Consider the following 17,092-nt stretch of genomic DNA (forward strand, 5'->3'; position numbering starts at 1 on the left):
GGTCTGGGCCTCTTTGCTTAGGCTGCTGCCCCCGCGACCCGGCCCCGGATGAAGCGGATGAAGATGGATGGATGAAGATGGATGGATGGATACGAATGAGTTTGCTCTAGTTGTGCACCTTTGCAGCACACTTTTATACACGTGCACAAGACCAAATATACTGCATATATACTGCATATATACTGCATGTATACTGCATGTATACTGCTTGTATACTGCTTGTATACTGCATGTATACTGCATGTATACTGCATGTATCACAGTGCCAGAAAACCGATTCTGTTCGTCTGAAGATGGCAGTTTCAATGTTGACAGTTTACCTACCAATCATTATGAAATTGAAGCCATTGTTCATTATTAAGTAAATAGTGCTAGTTTATTGTGTATAATGGGGGGAAACTTGAATCCAGCTGAGTCTCAGGCTCAGTCTTGGATGTGTGATGAAATGTTTCTGACACTGACGACGTCCAGATGAACAAAATCAGCGTTCTGGGATTTCCTCACCTGGTTGATCGAGCACGCATCATCATATCGCTCTAACACCTCACTTCCTAAAAGGCATCATCAAAGCTTTAGAGTAACATATGTTCCATTCAGTTTGTAGGGTTAATGCTAAACAGTACACTGCCTGTGCAACACAAGCATGAGTTCAGAATAGAAGAGTGTGAGTGCTGGCACCGCCTGCAGCTCAGACCTCGGCTACAGGCAGGCATGCTATAAAACACAGAAATGAATAAAAAAATCACAGAGTTTGTGCCATAGCTGTGTGAAGGCAGGAGGGAATGGTGAACCCAAGGGCAGGACTCACGGAGGCAAATGTGAAAACACCTGGCTTTATTGGGAGATTGCATACTGAACAGAAAACTAACTAAACAAAGCAAATAAACTAACAGGCAGGCAAACAGAACACGGAGTCGAATGAGGGACGACGCAGACACTAAATACAAGAGGTGAACAGGACTAAGAGGAAACAGCTGGGAGGCACGGCTGACACTAATTACACAGATGAGACAGGGAGAGCACAAAACTGAACACACTGACATAAGACACAGACCTTCAAAGTAAAACAGGAAATGCACAGACTGGACTCAGAGACACGGTACAGACAGAGAGCAGAGGGACATGCATCAAAACACAAAAACATGATCAGAACGAACTAGAACACAAGATCATAATAATAATAAACACAAAATGCTGAGTCAAATGACCCAGGACCATGACAGTTTGTAATCGTAGAGAAACCATTCATTGGTTTTGTCATATTCAAGCAGGAAGCACTCAGGGCTTCAAAGATTCAGAGCAATTGAAAACGGACCTTTGAAATGTGCGTTTTTGCAACAGACTGTACAATTCAGGTGACAATGAATACATCAGGAAACGAGTGTCACTGCATTTGGAGAACATATTTCTAGCTGTAACTGGATGCCTTGGAAATGGTCCCCCAGTACAAACAACAAAAATAACTAATAATATTAACCCTGTTGACATGCCTAAATGCAGTGAGATGCTGCCATGAGAATGGCTGATTAGAAATCTACCTAACAAACTGTCCTGTAAGTGGTGACGGTCACTCCTCAGTGAATACGTCTCAGAGTAGTATTATTAGAAACAATGGTTTAAAGATGATTTAAAGACTTGGGTGTCAGTTCTGTCATTTTCTGAGCTTTCCTTGGAGATAGGAGAGTCCGTTAGTCCAACACTCTGTTGGAGGATCCCTGTGTACAGTCAGGTGCATGCATCTCATCTCATAGTACACACATGAGTCCATAATAAATAAGCTGTCAGAATATTAAAGACTATTGGAACACGACTGCAGTTTCCTTTGGATGTGCATTCCCACTGAAGCATATTCTTCCTCACATGGTTTAGTCCAAATCACACATCTGTAATGTTTTGTAATGTTTATGTTATTTCTATATTGATTGGTTTGGATTGATCTTTCAGGTATCATTTAGCCTGAGATTCTTGTACATAACTACTGATTGTCCATCCCTCTCTGCATCATGTGTAATTAAAATTCTTTATAGTTGGACTGAACATTTTCATCGTCAAAGGGACCTGCTCTGGTAAAAATGAAAGTTTACACTAAATGTTTTTAGAACGATGAACTCAGATAGCACTGAGTCTCTCTGTTAACAGGTTAAGTACCACAGGAGGGTGCAGGAATTAAACCTTTACTTAAAAAGCATCATTAGCTGTCTCAGCTAATCACAGAACGATCTCTAAGCTTCCTGTTAAACCTCAGTGTTTGTTACTACTCACAATAACATTTTATTAGAGAAGTAGCTGCATGCTGCAGGTACTGCGCTGCAGTGGTTTGGATCATATCTATCTAATAGACTCCAGTTTGTTCATGTAAATGGAGAGTCCTCTTCACACACTGAGGTTAATTATGGAGTTCCACAGGGTTCAGTGCTAGGACCAATTCTGTTTACATTATACATGCTTCCCTTAGGCAGTATCATTAGAAGACATAGCATACATTTATATTACTGTGATCTCTGGCTCTGTTTCAGCGTTTGTCTTTTTGACCTCGCCCCTCTTCCCCAGCTGGTTGTGTCAAATGAGCCTCATTCCCAAGCCTGGTCCTGTTTCTTCCCATTTGTAACACAAAAAGGACCCATCCACACAGTGCTGCAGGATGAGTGATTTTATTTACATGGTCTTTCTTTATAGCAGCTTTTGAGCTGCACATCTCTTTCTTCCAGGCCACGCCACCTTCTAAAACAGGAAAGTGTGATGGATGTCAGGTGTGCTGGCTGGCCTTTACACCTACTCATGTGCTAACTTTAGGCAGTCCTTGCTAAAGTCAGTTAAAAACATTTGTCAGAGCTGGGAACGCACTTAAATATTGCTCTAGGTCAGGGGTTTCACACTTTGTAATTATTATGTGTGAGCCGAATCTTCAGCCCTGCTGAGAATCCATGCAGGTTAGGGTGAGACTTTGACGGACACATCATGCAGCCAATCACATGCAAAGGCAGACTGGAATCATATCATTGTGTGAAAGAAGGAAGTGGGGCAGATATTCCAAGACAGCAGGTGTAGTGGTACAGGCCAGGTACACAGAGACACTGAGGCATTTAAACCCAAGTGGGTCGGGAAAAAGGCAACGAGCGAAAACATAAAGTGAGCGGAACCTGTCTGCATTTCAGTGACGTGGAGACTTGATCGAATCAGGAGCTAAAGTCATAACCATTTTTATTTTCAGCAATTTTCCATAATGGAGAACAAAAGGTTTGACAATTGTCCAGGCCTTAAACCTCAGCTTAACAGACTTAACTTTGATCGGCCTCTCACCACGGACAAGCACAAGCATAAACTTTGGACCTTAAACTATGTTTTACAGTTCTACACAAAGTAAATAAGCAATAAACAAGTAACTTGTTGAACCTCCATTCCCCTTACCGGGGGTAAAAGGGAGAACAGCTGGTTTAACAGGATGTACAGATATTTAAACATAGATGTGTGGTATCCATGGAAACATCAGAATCTCAGCTAAAACCCCACAAAACCATGAAACAACCATGAAACAACAAAAACAGCTAAAACAGCAAACAAAGTTCAGGTAAACAGAGAAAAAGAGGATTTTCGCCCACAGAAAAGTCTTTAGTGGGACTGTCGGAACAGCTGTGACGTTTTCTCTAAACACTGTTTGAACCCCATAACACGGTGCATCAAAACTGGTCCACACATGACGGATCGGGACCCGGCACCCGGCACAGAGTGATATAGTATGCACGGTGACGTGCCTGGATGATCGCCATGAATTATACATCAGGGAAGCTGAATGGTCTAAGCTAAGTAGATGACACAACACAGAAGAGGGCCCCTGTAAAGGACCCTGCAGTCGGTTTGCTAAAGCTAAATGTGTGGTCGAGCAGAGAGAGCGCTCGGGTGGCCGCCCTGCTCCAGGGCCCGTTTTCTGTTGTCATTTGGAGGCAGTGCACAAAGTATGTGTTACTGCTGGTTTGCCACTCTTACTTGTGCTGCTATTGGTTATAACATACAAAAAGCTGGAGTGTAAGCAAGAGTTAAAAATCTGCATTTTCATGCTTTATTCTTTTATCGTCTTTCCGGCTCATTCCAAACCAAACATGTGGATGGACACATCTGTGGGACTTCAGATCCCAACTGCATGTCGCTGGCAGTGGATCAAGTTTGCGACTGCAAATGCTGATTGGTTGATAAGACCTAACCTCCCCATTATGCAACAATCACTGGTATGCAGCACCTGTAGTTCAGGGTTGGTGACATCACCAACACGCTGCAGACCGTCTGTGGTGATAATGGAAAATACATAAACAGAGTTAATCTGCAGACGAAAAGGGAGTTTTGCCTTCCCACTGTCGCCAAACTGCTTGCTCGTGGAGCGTTGTCCAATTGTTTGGGTTTTCTCTGTATTCTTGTAGGGTCGTTAACTTACAAGCTAAAGTGTCCTGAGGTGACTGTTGTGATTCGCATCTATATAAATAAGACTGAATAGATCCATTTTCCACTTAGATTCTGTGCATGACGTTGTATATCATGTTCTGTAGTGACTGTATGTATGTATGCCAACCAAATGACCCATTTAATAAGCATTTTAATGAAACTGTTCCTGAAAAGATCTCTATAGAGATCCTGCTCATAGTATGGATTCATCTCAGGCTGCTGCTTGTCTCACACTCCACTGGATATGAGCCCCACAACTTCTCATAGCAACGCTTCCTGCCTTGGTCAGACTCACCAGAACACTCTCTTTCTGTTAACAAGCAGCTAAGGAGCATGTACGGCGCAACCGGCAGAGTCGCACGTTTTTGGTGGAAAATGTCATAGGGGAGCTTTGGTCGGAGCTGGAAGAAGGTAGAGTCTCTCTCTTCTTTTACTCATCTGTTCTCTTTTACTTTAGGCTGCCTCCTTTGGCTCTTTCATGTACTGTCATCCTGTCATAGATTAAGAGATTATGATGCCGATTAAGAAACCAGCATCATAAACCTAATATTTAGAGAATTGGCACCAAATGTATAAAGAAATAAAAAAACTCAAGTGTTCAGAAACACCGACATAGTTTAAGCATCGTTCAGCTGCTGGCTTGGCAGAAGGTAGGGCCACACATTTGATTTGGCAGTTTCTTACCCTTCTGACACAACCACAGCGGGGATGTGTGTCCAGCATGGAGCCAAATAACACTGATGCAGTTTGCTAAATAAGTTCATTTGATTGCACTAACTGGGAAAGGCTGGATCAGCCAGAGGGACGCATTGCTGTGGTTGGTTGTTATGTTGTTGGTCATATCAGAATAAACAGTCACCTGACAGGATATTACAGCCTCCCTATAAAATTAGTTTCTGTTCCTTCAACACACATGTGGTTTTAGAGCCACTTTAAACTGAGCTCATTTATTTTACAAACCTTTCCTTTTAGGTGGGAAAAGAGCCCAGCTGAAGAGGTTTTAAGGCTTATTCGGGATACCCATCAGCGGCACATGTGCAGCTCTGCTAAATTAACACATAAACCATTTGACTGGTTAGCAAACAACCAATCACAGCACAAACCACTGGAAACCCTGCTTTACAGGCTTGATAGCTCATTAGCATCTCTGCTCTTGAACACTGGACAAATGCTTACCTGCAGCTGACAGTATCAGTCTGCTAAACGCCGTCCTGCTAGCGAGCTTTAATAACCACGGGAGCTGTGGTTTCTGTGCTGTTCCCATGTCACAGCCGAGTGGCTGTGCTGTTACACACCCTTCATCTTTAAAAGTTCTAACTAAAAATTGAAGACTGACTTTAATACAAAGACTATAATTATTGCTTTCAACATGGATACATATTAACTTTTTGTATCATATTTGATACATGAGTTTCTGAGACCTGCATCAACATGATCAATATTTGCTATCATTTCAAAATGTTATGGACAAAACTCTTTTTTTGTCTAAAATTAACATCGTTGTTATCAAACAGTTGTCAAAAACACTCAATGTATCAAATGCAATACAAAACATACACATAATAAAAATCTATCAAACACAACATGATAAAGCAATAAACACATTTTGTGGATTTTGTTATAAGGGTTCATAAACATCTCAGTTCTAAAAAATCTGAATTTTCTGGCTATTTTGTGATGGGTCTTACAGGGTTAATAGAGGCTATTAAACCTGTTAGCTCCACCTGTCCTGAGTGGTTTGCTTCCTTCTACACTGCCTTAGAACTGAGTTTACAAGGATCAGGTCAGCAGTGCTCTCTGTGGCCTCACTCCAGAAGCAGGAGTGCCAGACAAAGTCATGTTCCTGTAAACAACACAGTGCATGCACTTTGTCTCATGCCACGCTTCTCACCTGCTCACTTTTCTGCACAGGTGACCGATATGTGGTGGTGGACTGTGGTGGAGGAACAGTTGACCTGACTGTCCATCAGATCCGTCTTCCAGAAGGACATCTGAAAGAGCTCTACAAGGCTTCGGGTACAGCACGTGTAGCGTAACACTTTGCTAAAGCATCAGACCGTGTTCATGTGACTCACAGCTGTCTGTTTTCTCAGGTGGCCCCTATGGGTCCATTGGGATTGACTATGAATTTGAGAAGCTGCTGTGTAAGATCTTTGGCCAAGATTTCATTGACCAATTTAAGATAAAGAGGCCAGCTGCGTGGGTGGATCTGATGATTGCATTTGAGTCTCGAAAGAGAGCTGCAGCCCCTGACAGAACCAATCCTCTCAATATTAACCTGCCCTTCTCCTTCATTGACTACTACAAGAAGTTCAGGGGCCACAGTGTGGAACATGCTCTGCGCAAAAGCAAGTGAGTGTAAACAGAAAACCCAATCCTGGACTGACATGAGCGTCTCTATAATCCTGACACCAAAAAGATGCGCTCGTTTGCTTTTGATACAGATTTAATCTGAATTATATTGACTCTGTGATTTCATGTTGCAATATTTCTTGATCACATTTGATTCTGTACATGATCCAAAAGGTTGATTCTGTTCATCTGGACGTTTTCAGAAACGTTTCATTATCATCAGGGGGCTTCTTCAGTCTCAGCTGACTGCAGGTTTCCAACCTTATGAACAGGACATCAGGGGACATCTCCTAGCCCACTGATGAACAATGGGCTGGGAGGCCAGTTCCTCAGTACCATTCTAAACGCTAAGTCCAGATGAGCTGCCTTTTGGGATTTACTGACCTGGATGATTGAGCATCCATCAAGACAGATTAGGCACATATTAGTTTTTTTTAGCTTGTCAACATCTTGACTAAGATGAAATTTTAAAAGTGTGAAAAGTGTTTGTCCCCTTTATTCAGTTGAATTACTCTAGCAACCGCCAGGCCTGATTTCTGCCACACCTGTTCTCAATAAACCACTTAAATAGGACCTGCCTGACAAAGTGGAGTAGACCAAAACATCCTCAAAAGCCAGACACCATGACGCAATCCAAGGAAACTCAGGGACAAATGAGAAACAAAGTAACTGAAATCTCTCAGTCTGCAAAATGTTATAAAGCCATTCTAAAGCTGTAGAACTCCAGCGAACCAAAAATGACAGATATTATCCACAAATGACGAAAACACGGAACAGCGGTGAACTTTCCCTGGAGTGGCTGGCCAACCAAAATGACCCCAAGAGCACAACAACAACTCTTGCAAGAGGTCACTGAACCCCAAAACAACATCCAAAGAACCACAGGGCTTACTTGCCTCAGTTAAGGTCAGAGTTCATGACTCCACCATAAGAAAGACACTGGGCAAAAAATGAGTTCCAAACCACTGCCGAGCAACAGGAACATAAAGACCCCTCTCAGTTTCTTGATCTTGAATCATCTTGATGAGTCCCAAGACTTTTGGGAAAAGCAACATGTTGCCAGCAGTAAAATAAGGTGGTGGTAGTGTGATGCTCTGGGGCCGTCCTGCTGCCTCAGGACCCAAAGACTTGCTGTGGTAAATGGAACCATAAATTCTGCCGTCTACCAAAACACCCTCAAGGAGACTGTCCAGCCATCAAGACCTCAAGCTGAAGCACACTTGGGTTCTGCAGCAGGACGATGATCCGCAACACACCAGCGGGTCCACCTCTGAATGTTTCAAGGAAAACAAGATGAAGACTTTGGAGTGGCCTAGTCAAAGTCCTGACCTGAATCTGATGGAGATGCTGTGACATGACCTTGACAAGGCGACCTCGACAACCCTCCACAGCACTGTAACAGCCAGTTAGCAGAAACGCTTGGTTGCAGTTGTTGCTGTCAGGGTGGCCTAATCACTTATTAGGTTTAGGAGGCAATTACTTTTTCATACTGCTGTAGCTAGTGGCTGTCTGTAGGCTGTGCTAACATGTTAAGAGCCTAAGAGATGCTTTCATTTTCTGGACCATCACCTGAAGCAAAAGTCTTTTTTTGATTTCTATCTCTGACTTGCATTAATAAACAGTTAAACTCTTGCATTTTTAGTCCCATTTGTAACAAACATGTTGTATCTGGATGAGAATAAAGTGAACAACAGTTCAGTTGTATCATTAGTTACATTTTGTGCTGTCATTTATAAATATGAGTCTTTGCCATTTTGTGAAATTTGACAGTTCAGTGATGTTTTGATTTGATAATTTATTGTAACTAACTAATGATCTGCCTGTGAACTGAAATGAATACAGTGTATGTAACAGATGTTCTCCTCTCTTTCCAGTGTGGACTTTGTGAAGTGGTCATCTCAGGGGATGCTGCGGATGAATCCAGATGCTATGAACTCCCTCTTTAAGCCCACCATAGACCACATCATCCAACATCTCAGTAAGCTACATTATAACACCTGCATAAACACATATCACTCACCTTAGAGTCAAGAAAGTTGCAAAGTAAATAATAGTATTTGTATTGCTAATAATAATACATTAAAACTGCAATGCAACTTTTAAGACAACCTTTAGTCACTGTGCCACTACTCTCAAGTAACTAATGGGAAAAATGACCCTTACATGTACAAAAGATCGTATAAGTATTGAACAATGAGTGTCAAAAATCTTCACTGGGATCAGTAACATTTTGTTCAATGTGTTGTTGTTGCTCAGTTTCAAACTGACAGGGTTGGTCACTCCCTAACTCCAGACAGCCTAGATCAGGGGTGGGCAACTCCAGGCCTCGAGTGCCGGTGTCCTGCAGGTTTTAGATGTGTCCTTGATCAAACACAGCTGATTCAAATGGCTAAATTATCTCCTCAACATGTCTTGAAGTTCTCCAGAGGCCTGGTAATGAACTAATCATTTGATTCAGGTGTGTTGACCCAGGGTGAGATCTAAAACCTGCAGGACACCGGCACTCGAGGCCTGGCGTTGCCTGGCCTAGATAATCCACAGTTTGCTCAACCACATGAAAGTAGGTCACATTTCTTAAGGATGGATGGGCCTGCTTCAATACAGATAGTGATTATAGCAATTTATTATAGCATAACATAAATAAAATAAAACCCCTGTTTTTCTGTGACATTTGTAACGCATTTGAAGACACTGCAAAGACAGTGCTACAACTGAATTTAATTCAGTTTAATGTATAAAGTGCTAACTCACATCAACAGCTGCCTCAAATTGTAAATATGTTACAGTAGTGGAGAGAAACCCAGCAGTTAGACAATGAGCAAGCATTTGGCATCAGTGGGAAGGAAAAACTTCCTTTAAACAGGAAGAAACCTGCGGCACATGCACTTGTATGTGAGGAGAACGAGTTTGAATTCAATTCTGGATTTAACAGGACGCCAAAGAAGAGAAGCTAACGTGGGAGAGACCTGCTCTCTGTCCGTTCATTAAGCCCCAAAGTGAGGAATCTAATAAACAATCTGCCTAATATCCATACGTTGTCTCAAGAAAGACATCAAAGGAAATCCACAAACCTTAATGAAGTTTAAACACCAAAACGGGTAATTGTAGTCTTGCTCCCGTGTCAGAACCAATTTAAAATGAGTAAGTCCTGTTACAGTGGAATTTTCAGCCTTGCGTGACAGCTTCCTGCCATCATCGTGTGTATGAATCGCACTGATGAGCGAAAACACTGAGAGATAATAACATCGATTATCTGATTGGAAGGATTCTCTAGAAATGGGAAAGCATGAAGACTTTTACAAGAGGAAACCTGCTATGGCCAGATGATGAGGATCTGTAGAACAGCAAGGCCAAGCCTCATAAACCATGTTATTTTGGTGACAGGTTCAATTCGATTCATTTACATAACGCCAAATCACAACAGTTGCCTTGAGGTGCTTTATATTGAAAGGTTAACCCCGTGCAATACACAGAAAAGCCCAACAATCACATGAGCAACAGTGGGAGGAGAATAAGGCGTCCTTCAGAACCAGGCTCAGAGACTGGTGGTGGTCATAAAATTCAAATTCAGCTGTTTATCAGTGAAAGGAAGATATAAACAGCTGTGTATCAGTGCACTCACTGGGTATGAATAAAAGGCATTTCTGTGTTTCTCCTGCAGCTGAGCTCTTCGAGAAGCCAGAAGTCAGTGACATCAAGTTCCTGTTTTTAGTGGGAGGTTTTGCCGAGTCTCCCTTGCTGCAGCAAGCTGTCCAGAACATGCTTCAGGGCCGCAGCCGCATTATCATTCCCCATGACGTTGGCCTAACCATCCTGAAAGGCGCTGTTCTGTTTGGCCTGGACCCCAGTGTGATTAAAGTCCGCCGCTCGCCACTCACATACGGGGTTGGTGTCCTCAATCGTTTTGTGGAGGGGAAGCACCCACCGGAGAAGCTGCTAGTTAAAGATGGAACGCGCTGGTGCACGGACGTCTTCGACACCTTCATAGCTGCGGACCAGTCTGTGGCACTTGGCGAGATGGTCAAGCGGAGCTACACGCCGGCTAAACCTTCCCAGCAGGTTATTGTCATCCATGTTTACTGCTCTGAGAAGGAGAATGCGAGCTTCATCAGCGAGCCCGGTGTCAGGAAGTGTGGGACACTGCGCTTAGACGTGAGTGGAACAGAAAGTACAGCGGCACGCCGAGAGATCCAGACGCTCATGCAGTTCGGCGACACGGAGATCCGAGCCATGGCAGTGGACGTGTCTACCGGACGCACTGTCAAAGCTAGCATTGATTTCCTAAGCCATTAAGTATCAAAAGAGAAGTCGTGCTCAGTCCGGAGCTGTGGAGACGGACGCTAACAGCTTACACATACATACAAACACACACCTGTAGGGGCGTGTACCGGGAAGGTTCAGTCGCTCTTCATTTAAGCACTAAAGTGATGATGTGTGCAAACTTAACTCAGACATTCAGCTTTAGAATCCGCGTATCATCGAGGTAAGAGAGGCACTAATGAGAGCTTAGTATGTTTTAGGTTCGTCACTTCACCACAACTGTCAGGTTTCGTGGATAAGCAGCTTTCTAGTGGTCATTCCCTCCAAGGAAACCCCTGAACCCAGTGATGAGGCTTAAAAGCTCCTGACAGAAGCTTCTCCATACTTTAATCTATGTTAAGCAGATCTACTGCCTCTGGCACAGAGAGGAACACATACGGTGAATTCATCTTTGTTTGTTGTTGTTCTGTTCTGAGACTATGAAAGGGTCAGTAAACATCCTCAGAAGAGCTACACAAAAATATCTTAATGTTCTTCTATATAAACTCGTGTCATGTTAGTAGTTCTGCAATATTCAGCCCTTTGAATGGTTCCCTCGAGGGCAAAACACACAGTTTTCCTTATACATGGCCAGTCTGCCAAATGGACGACTTGCAGTCATCTTCCATTTGTGAGATTGCTAGCTTAAAAATAACTAGCATTACTATGTAAAAATGTTCAGCTATGGAGGATTGATGCAAAGTGTTAACGCTGTGACATCTTTGGGTAGCCGCTACAAGTGAAACCACGCTGACTCGCTAACATTTACCAAAACTAAAGTTACAAATATACACTATATCATTCTTAATGCGTTGAGAACGCACGCAAAAATATTAATTTGAGTCATTTTGCTCTTTTTTCCATTAATGGGAGATGTGAGAGTAGTTCATATTTTTAGATTGAATTCAGCTTCCAGCATGGGTGGACTCTCACTGTCAGGCTCATTCATTCATAGATTTCATTATTACAATCTATGAAAAACGTGTTTTACATCCTGCATAGACATTTAATACTTACATACATAAGCGATCATATTTGTGCTTCGCCTGTAGCAACATACTTTATGTTTACAGCCTCATGTAGGGTTTGGTGCACTCATGGTAGTCACTGTACCATCTGTAGAAATATGGGTTTTTACTCAACCGAGGTTGCTGATTTTTTCGACTTTTATTAGCCTTTGTCCACCGCTGGAGTGGAAAGCTTCTTCTACCAGGAAAAACATGCTGTCCTCTTCATGCTTTGGTTTCATGATCAAGCCTTTAGACCCAGTACCACACAGACGAAGGGAACCCGTGTAAAGGCTGAAGGTGTGGTGATTCTATTGCAACTACATTTATAGTAGTATATTTATAAAGTATATAGCCACTTTACCATTAGGCTGAATCATGCAAATGCACCAGCTTGGCCCTTTGATGTAATCCAGTGTTATATCTGATTCCAGTAATGTGAAATGTGCTGCAAGCTCAATCCTAAAGAAAGAACAACCATCAATCTGCTTAACTGTGGCCTTTATTAGTTTTTGCTTCTGATTATCAGCTGTGGAAAGAATGACCCCGCCCACTCGACCTCTTTGATTGCACGTATAAGGTGCAGCAGGCCAGTTGAGGCAAACAACAGTGTATTTATTTCTGTAAATACAGTATTTAAATATTGTACAGATTTTTAGCATTGTACGAGCAATTTCAAAGCCAAGAGTGCATATGTCTGTGTTTTTGTGTACGTGCACATGAAGGAGAGAAGAAAGCTCATGTTCTGTCACATGGACATCCTCAACATTTCTTTCTCACCAGTCAGAACGTGAGAGTTAGAGGCTTTGTTGTGTTCCTTCAAAGACTGGATGCGTCACCTTACTGTCACTTTGCAATCACACAAAAAAGCTTGAATACCTTTGTCCTTAAAAATATTTCAGCCCGTAGGGTTGCATGGTTCCACGATCTAAATGCGCACGGCCCAGTTGGACCGCACACATTCAGATTCTCTTCATTAAAGTGTGAGGCACAGTCACCAATAATCATACAGGTAAAATCTCCAGATCTCCAAAAAAGTCTCAATCATGATAGTGCCTAGCATGAATAAATGTGATGTTCAAATTCTGTCACCGCCAAGAACATACAGTGCTTACTTTCACCTGCAGCTCGGTTCATAAAGACATCCGTTCGTCCCTGCAATGGAGGAAGATCCGTATTTGAATAAGCAGAAAATGATCGAATTGGAACGTGCAAAACCTGATTTCATAGCTTCGCCTGTTTTTGACTTAAGATTAATTTGTTGAAACGTCCATAAGATTCAGACGTTAACTGTTGGCCTTTCTAGTCTCAGTGTTGCACAGATGTAGGAGGCAGTCTGCCCTTTAACAGTCGTTGCATTAGGGCCACATTATTGTTTAAATTTCATGCTTTGGAAAGTTACAAATACATACTTTAAGAAAAAGTACAAGTACTTTGACGTATACTCAGTATACATCAGCACCCACAGGTGCCATAATTAGAGTGGCACCTGTGGAGCACACTGACAGTCAGCAGGAGATTTAGGAGGAAAAACACTCAGTCTCAGCTGCAACAAACTCCCTTAAATTATATAATCACACTTTTGAATTTCATTTTTTCACTGCCATGGTCCAGATATGCAGCAGTTATGAGTTATGTCTGAATTATTATGGATTTCCTTTGATCCTTTGTTTAAACTGTGAATTAAAGCTGGTCTCGCCTTTCAGTGTAAGTGTACAAAGCTGCACAAGCTCCAGTGCCCTCTGCTGTCTTCAGCACTCTTTCTGCGATGCACGTTTTGCATGTGTCACATAGGAATGGCTGCTATTACTAATACACAAAACCACGCTTAACTACTGATGTTTACTCTGGTAGTGTCCTCTTTTTGAGCTCTGGTGTTTGAGCTCAAGCGATGGCAGCTCATAACAAACATTACTGATAACTGAACTAATAACCTTTTATTTTACACGTCTCTGTGTTCACAAAGCATAAATGTAAGACTCTAATAGCACCGTGGTTTTCTTGTTTAACATTAGATGATTGCTATGTGTTTTGTACACCTTTGAGTGTTATGTGATGCACAGGGTACTGTTATGTAGCAGCTTTTTACCTAAAGCTATAACAAGATTAGCAAGATTTAGCTGACTAGCTGACTTTAGCTGACTTTATTCTTGGTGTGTGAAGCATCATTTTTGGTCAATGAGTGAATGATTTCAGGTTATTTGGATGTGATTTGAGTAGCACTCTAGTCAGCTTGCGTTGTCTTTAAGCATCTCCTTAAGACTCTCTAGAAAATCCAAGAATTCAGAAGATTTCGCAGCTAAAATCACAGAGCTTGTTATAAGGATCACCTTAGCCACTCTGGAACGCAAAAACTAAGCAAACTTTATTGTTTAAGCAAAGACATTTTTATGTTTATTATTTTTCATGCAGTACTATGTGTATTTTACCAATGCCAGATATTCACTGTCACTAATAAAATGTTTATTTCAAATTGTTTGCTGTACTTTCTTCAGCTTAGTTAAAATGGGGTCATTTCATACGTCTTAGTAGCAGAGCCAAGGCAACCAACAATTAAAATATTAAAGTTACGCAAAGTGTGTTTATCTATGCTAACATGTGCAACCACAGCCTGCGTGTTACTTGTATGATTAGCTATCTAATTTTAGATTTAGACCTTTGTATTTCCTAACACACCGACCAACGCTTTAAGGTTTTATCAGCAGGTCTGTTAGAGCCAAGCTGACACAATCTGAAGAACAATGGCTACATGTTTGTGAAGCAACACTGCCACCAAGTGGCTCTAATGAGGAATGAGCTGGCTCTACCCTGGTTTTATTATTGTGAGACGTCAAGGACTCCACTTTTTTAAAAGAAAAAAAGTTTGCTCGTAGGACTAGCATGTTATTTTTGACATGAGTTCTCAAAGCACTGCAGACCTCATTTTAAAGGCTGCAAGTAATTTCCATTTTCATTGAATTTAGTTAATTATTTAGGAGATTATGTGGGAACTGCACCAGAAGTGGGAAGTTACAAATTAAAAATACTTTACTGTATTTAAGTGTAGGGGAAAGTGGTCTTGTTTCTGCAAAGCCATAGAGGAAATTGGTCATGTGACTGCACATTTTTGAAGAGTCAACCATTTTACTCATCCTGCAAGGAAGAGAGCCTCATTGCAACAAAGCCAAATCCTACGACTACGCTGGATTGGTTGAGATGGTTGATGGTTCCAACAGTGGTGCAAGTTTTTAAGGTCAAGTAGTAATAGGTCTGTGAATGGAAAGCCCAGCTTCACTTTCAAAGAAGATGATGATGGAGTCATCCCTAGTGTATAAAAACACTACCCACATCACAAAAACTTGGTGGTAGTGGGTAGCATCAAAGAGTGGGATGTTATGAAGTAGGCCAGATCTGTGAAGACAATTGCAGTTCATTTCATCTTAATTTGAATTTCATTTTGTTCTGAACATGTGACCGTGTGGCGCTAGGCCTTGTTTAATAAAATTGACTTTGGATGTGCTCATGTGGCGCAACTTGCTTTTATAACTTACCCCGCACTGGGGGCAAGGTGTGCCACAAGACCACTTTGTTTTGGATCCACAGTGATTGTTCCCAGGGATGCACAACATCCTGAAATATAAGTACATGTTTTAGTTGGAAGCATTACTGTCATGGCCTCACTGTAAGTAAAAACTGGCACAACTCACCCCACTCTCCTAATTTTAAAGGCTCTTTAATTTATTTGTCTGAGCCTTCTAATACTTAAAAGTATTTGTTGGGCAGGCAAAAAGTCACTGATTTTGATTCTAGCTAACAAATGTCCGGTTGGTTGGCCATCACCATTTTGTCCATCTGTAACTGGAAATCTCAAATTATCTTAGATGATTGCTGGCATCTCCAATCAGGAATTCCCACACCCGCCGATCCAAAGTCCCCCCGCCCATTCCCCGCCCAGTACCTGTGTGCGGAAGGCACTGAAGAAGATGAAGAATGGAAAGGCAACCGGACCAGATGACATCCCAGCCAAAATATGGAAGATGCGTTCCTAGCGGATCTCCTTAATCGTATTGCAGCCGAGAACAAGCCTTCCCAGGCCTGGACAACCAGCACCACCATGCCGATCTGGAAAGGCAAGGAGAATGTCAGCCAGTGCACCAACTCTGCGTCGATTCGACTACTCTGTCATGCAATGAAAATCTTTGAGCGAATCCTGAATAAATGCCTTCGTGATATCGTTGAGCTTACCCCAAACCAGTGTGGATTTGTCAAGGGCTCCAGCACCACGGATGCCATTCATGCTGCTCGACTGCTTATGGAAAAGCACAGGGAGATGAACGGGATGGCGCATGTGGCATTCTTGGACCTGGAGAAAGCTTTCGACCACGTCCCACACATCCTTATCTGGAAAGCACTTAGGTCACATAGCATCCCAGAAGAATAAGTGCAATGGATGCAGCTACTCTACCATTTAAGCAGCATGGCTTAAATGGCGTGAATCGACCTGCATCCTGTGTTATCAGAGGATGCCCGAACACCTCAAAGCTAAGATCTAAAAGGCAGTCATATGGCCGGTGGCCCTATAGTAGCAGAATGCTGGCCAGCCACCAAGAAACATGAGCAGATCCTCACTGCTGTGGAGATGAAGATGCTCAGGTGGATGGTGGGCTTAACTTGCCTGGATTGTGTGGGGGAAATATCATCACCCCCACCTGAGATTGGGTACCACGCCCCAAGTGCAAGAGGAGAAGGATCATTGAGTGTGAGAGGAACTGACCTGAAAGGTAGGATCATGGCCAAGCTTGAAACCTGGCCGGTTACCAAGACTGCGTGAAGTAATTCAATTCTATTCTATTTATACAGCACCAAATCACAATAACAGTCGCCTCAAGGCACTTTATATTGTACAGTAGATCCTACAATAATACATACAGAGAAATTCCCAACAATCATGTGACCACCTATGAGCAGCACTTTGGCAACAGTGGGAAGGAAAAACTCCCTTTTAACAGGAAGAAACCTCC

The 17,092-nt window shown here is 42.4% G+C and overlaps 1 protein-coding gene across 8 annotated transcripts in view; it reads left to right on the forward strand.

Annotated features, from left to right (window-relative positions):
• hspa12a (heat shock protein 12A) overlaps positions 1-14,565 on the forward strand; it is a 75,689-nt gene extending 61,124 nt beyond the window's left edge. For 4 of the 8 annotated variants that reach the window (XM_005747437.1, XM_005747440.1, XM_005747439.1 and 1 more), the window contains 5 exons: positions 4,756-4,845; positions 6,346-6,450; positions 6,528-6,786; positions 8,661-8,764; positions 10,448-14,565. In XM_005747437.1, coding sequence (XP_005747494.1) covers positions 4,756-4,845; positions 6,346-6,450; positions 6,528-6,786; positions 8,661-8,764; positions 10,448-11,079 — 1,190 coding nt within the window. In that variant the 3' untranslated portion in view covers positions 11,080-14,565. The remainder of the gene's footprint in view (positions 1-4,755; positions 4,846-6,345; positions 6,451-6,527; positions 6,787-8,660; positions 8,765-10,447) is intronic. The other 4 variants (XM_005747438.1, XM_005747441.1, XM_005747442.1 and 1 more) reach the window with 2 other exon arrangements.
• Positions 14,566-17,092: the final 2,527 nt, after the last annotated feature.

This window comes from Pundamilia nyererei, unplaced genomic scaffold (genome assembly GCF_000239375.1).
Source record: "Pundamilia nyererei isolate P.nyererei 1_Seehausen unplaced genomic scaffold, PunNye1.0 scaffold00197, whole genome shotgun sequence".
In the NCBI taxonomy this organism is placed as follows: domain Eukaryota; kingdom Metazoa; phylum Chordata; class Actinopteri; order Cichliformes; family Cichlidae; genus Pundamilia; species Pundamilia nyererei.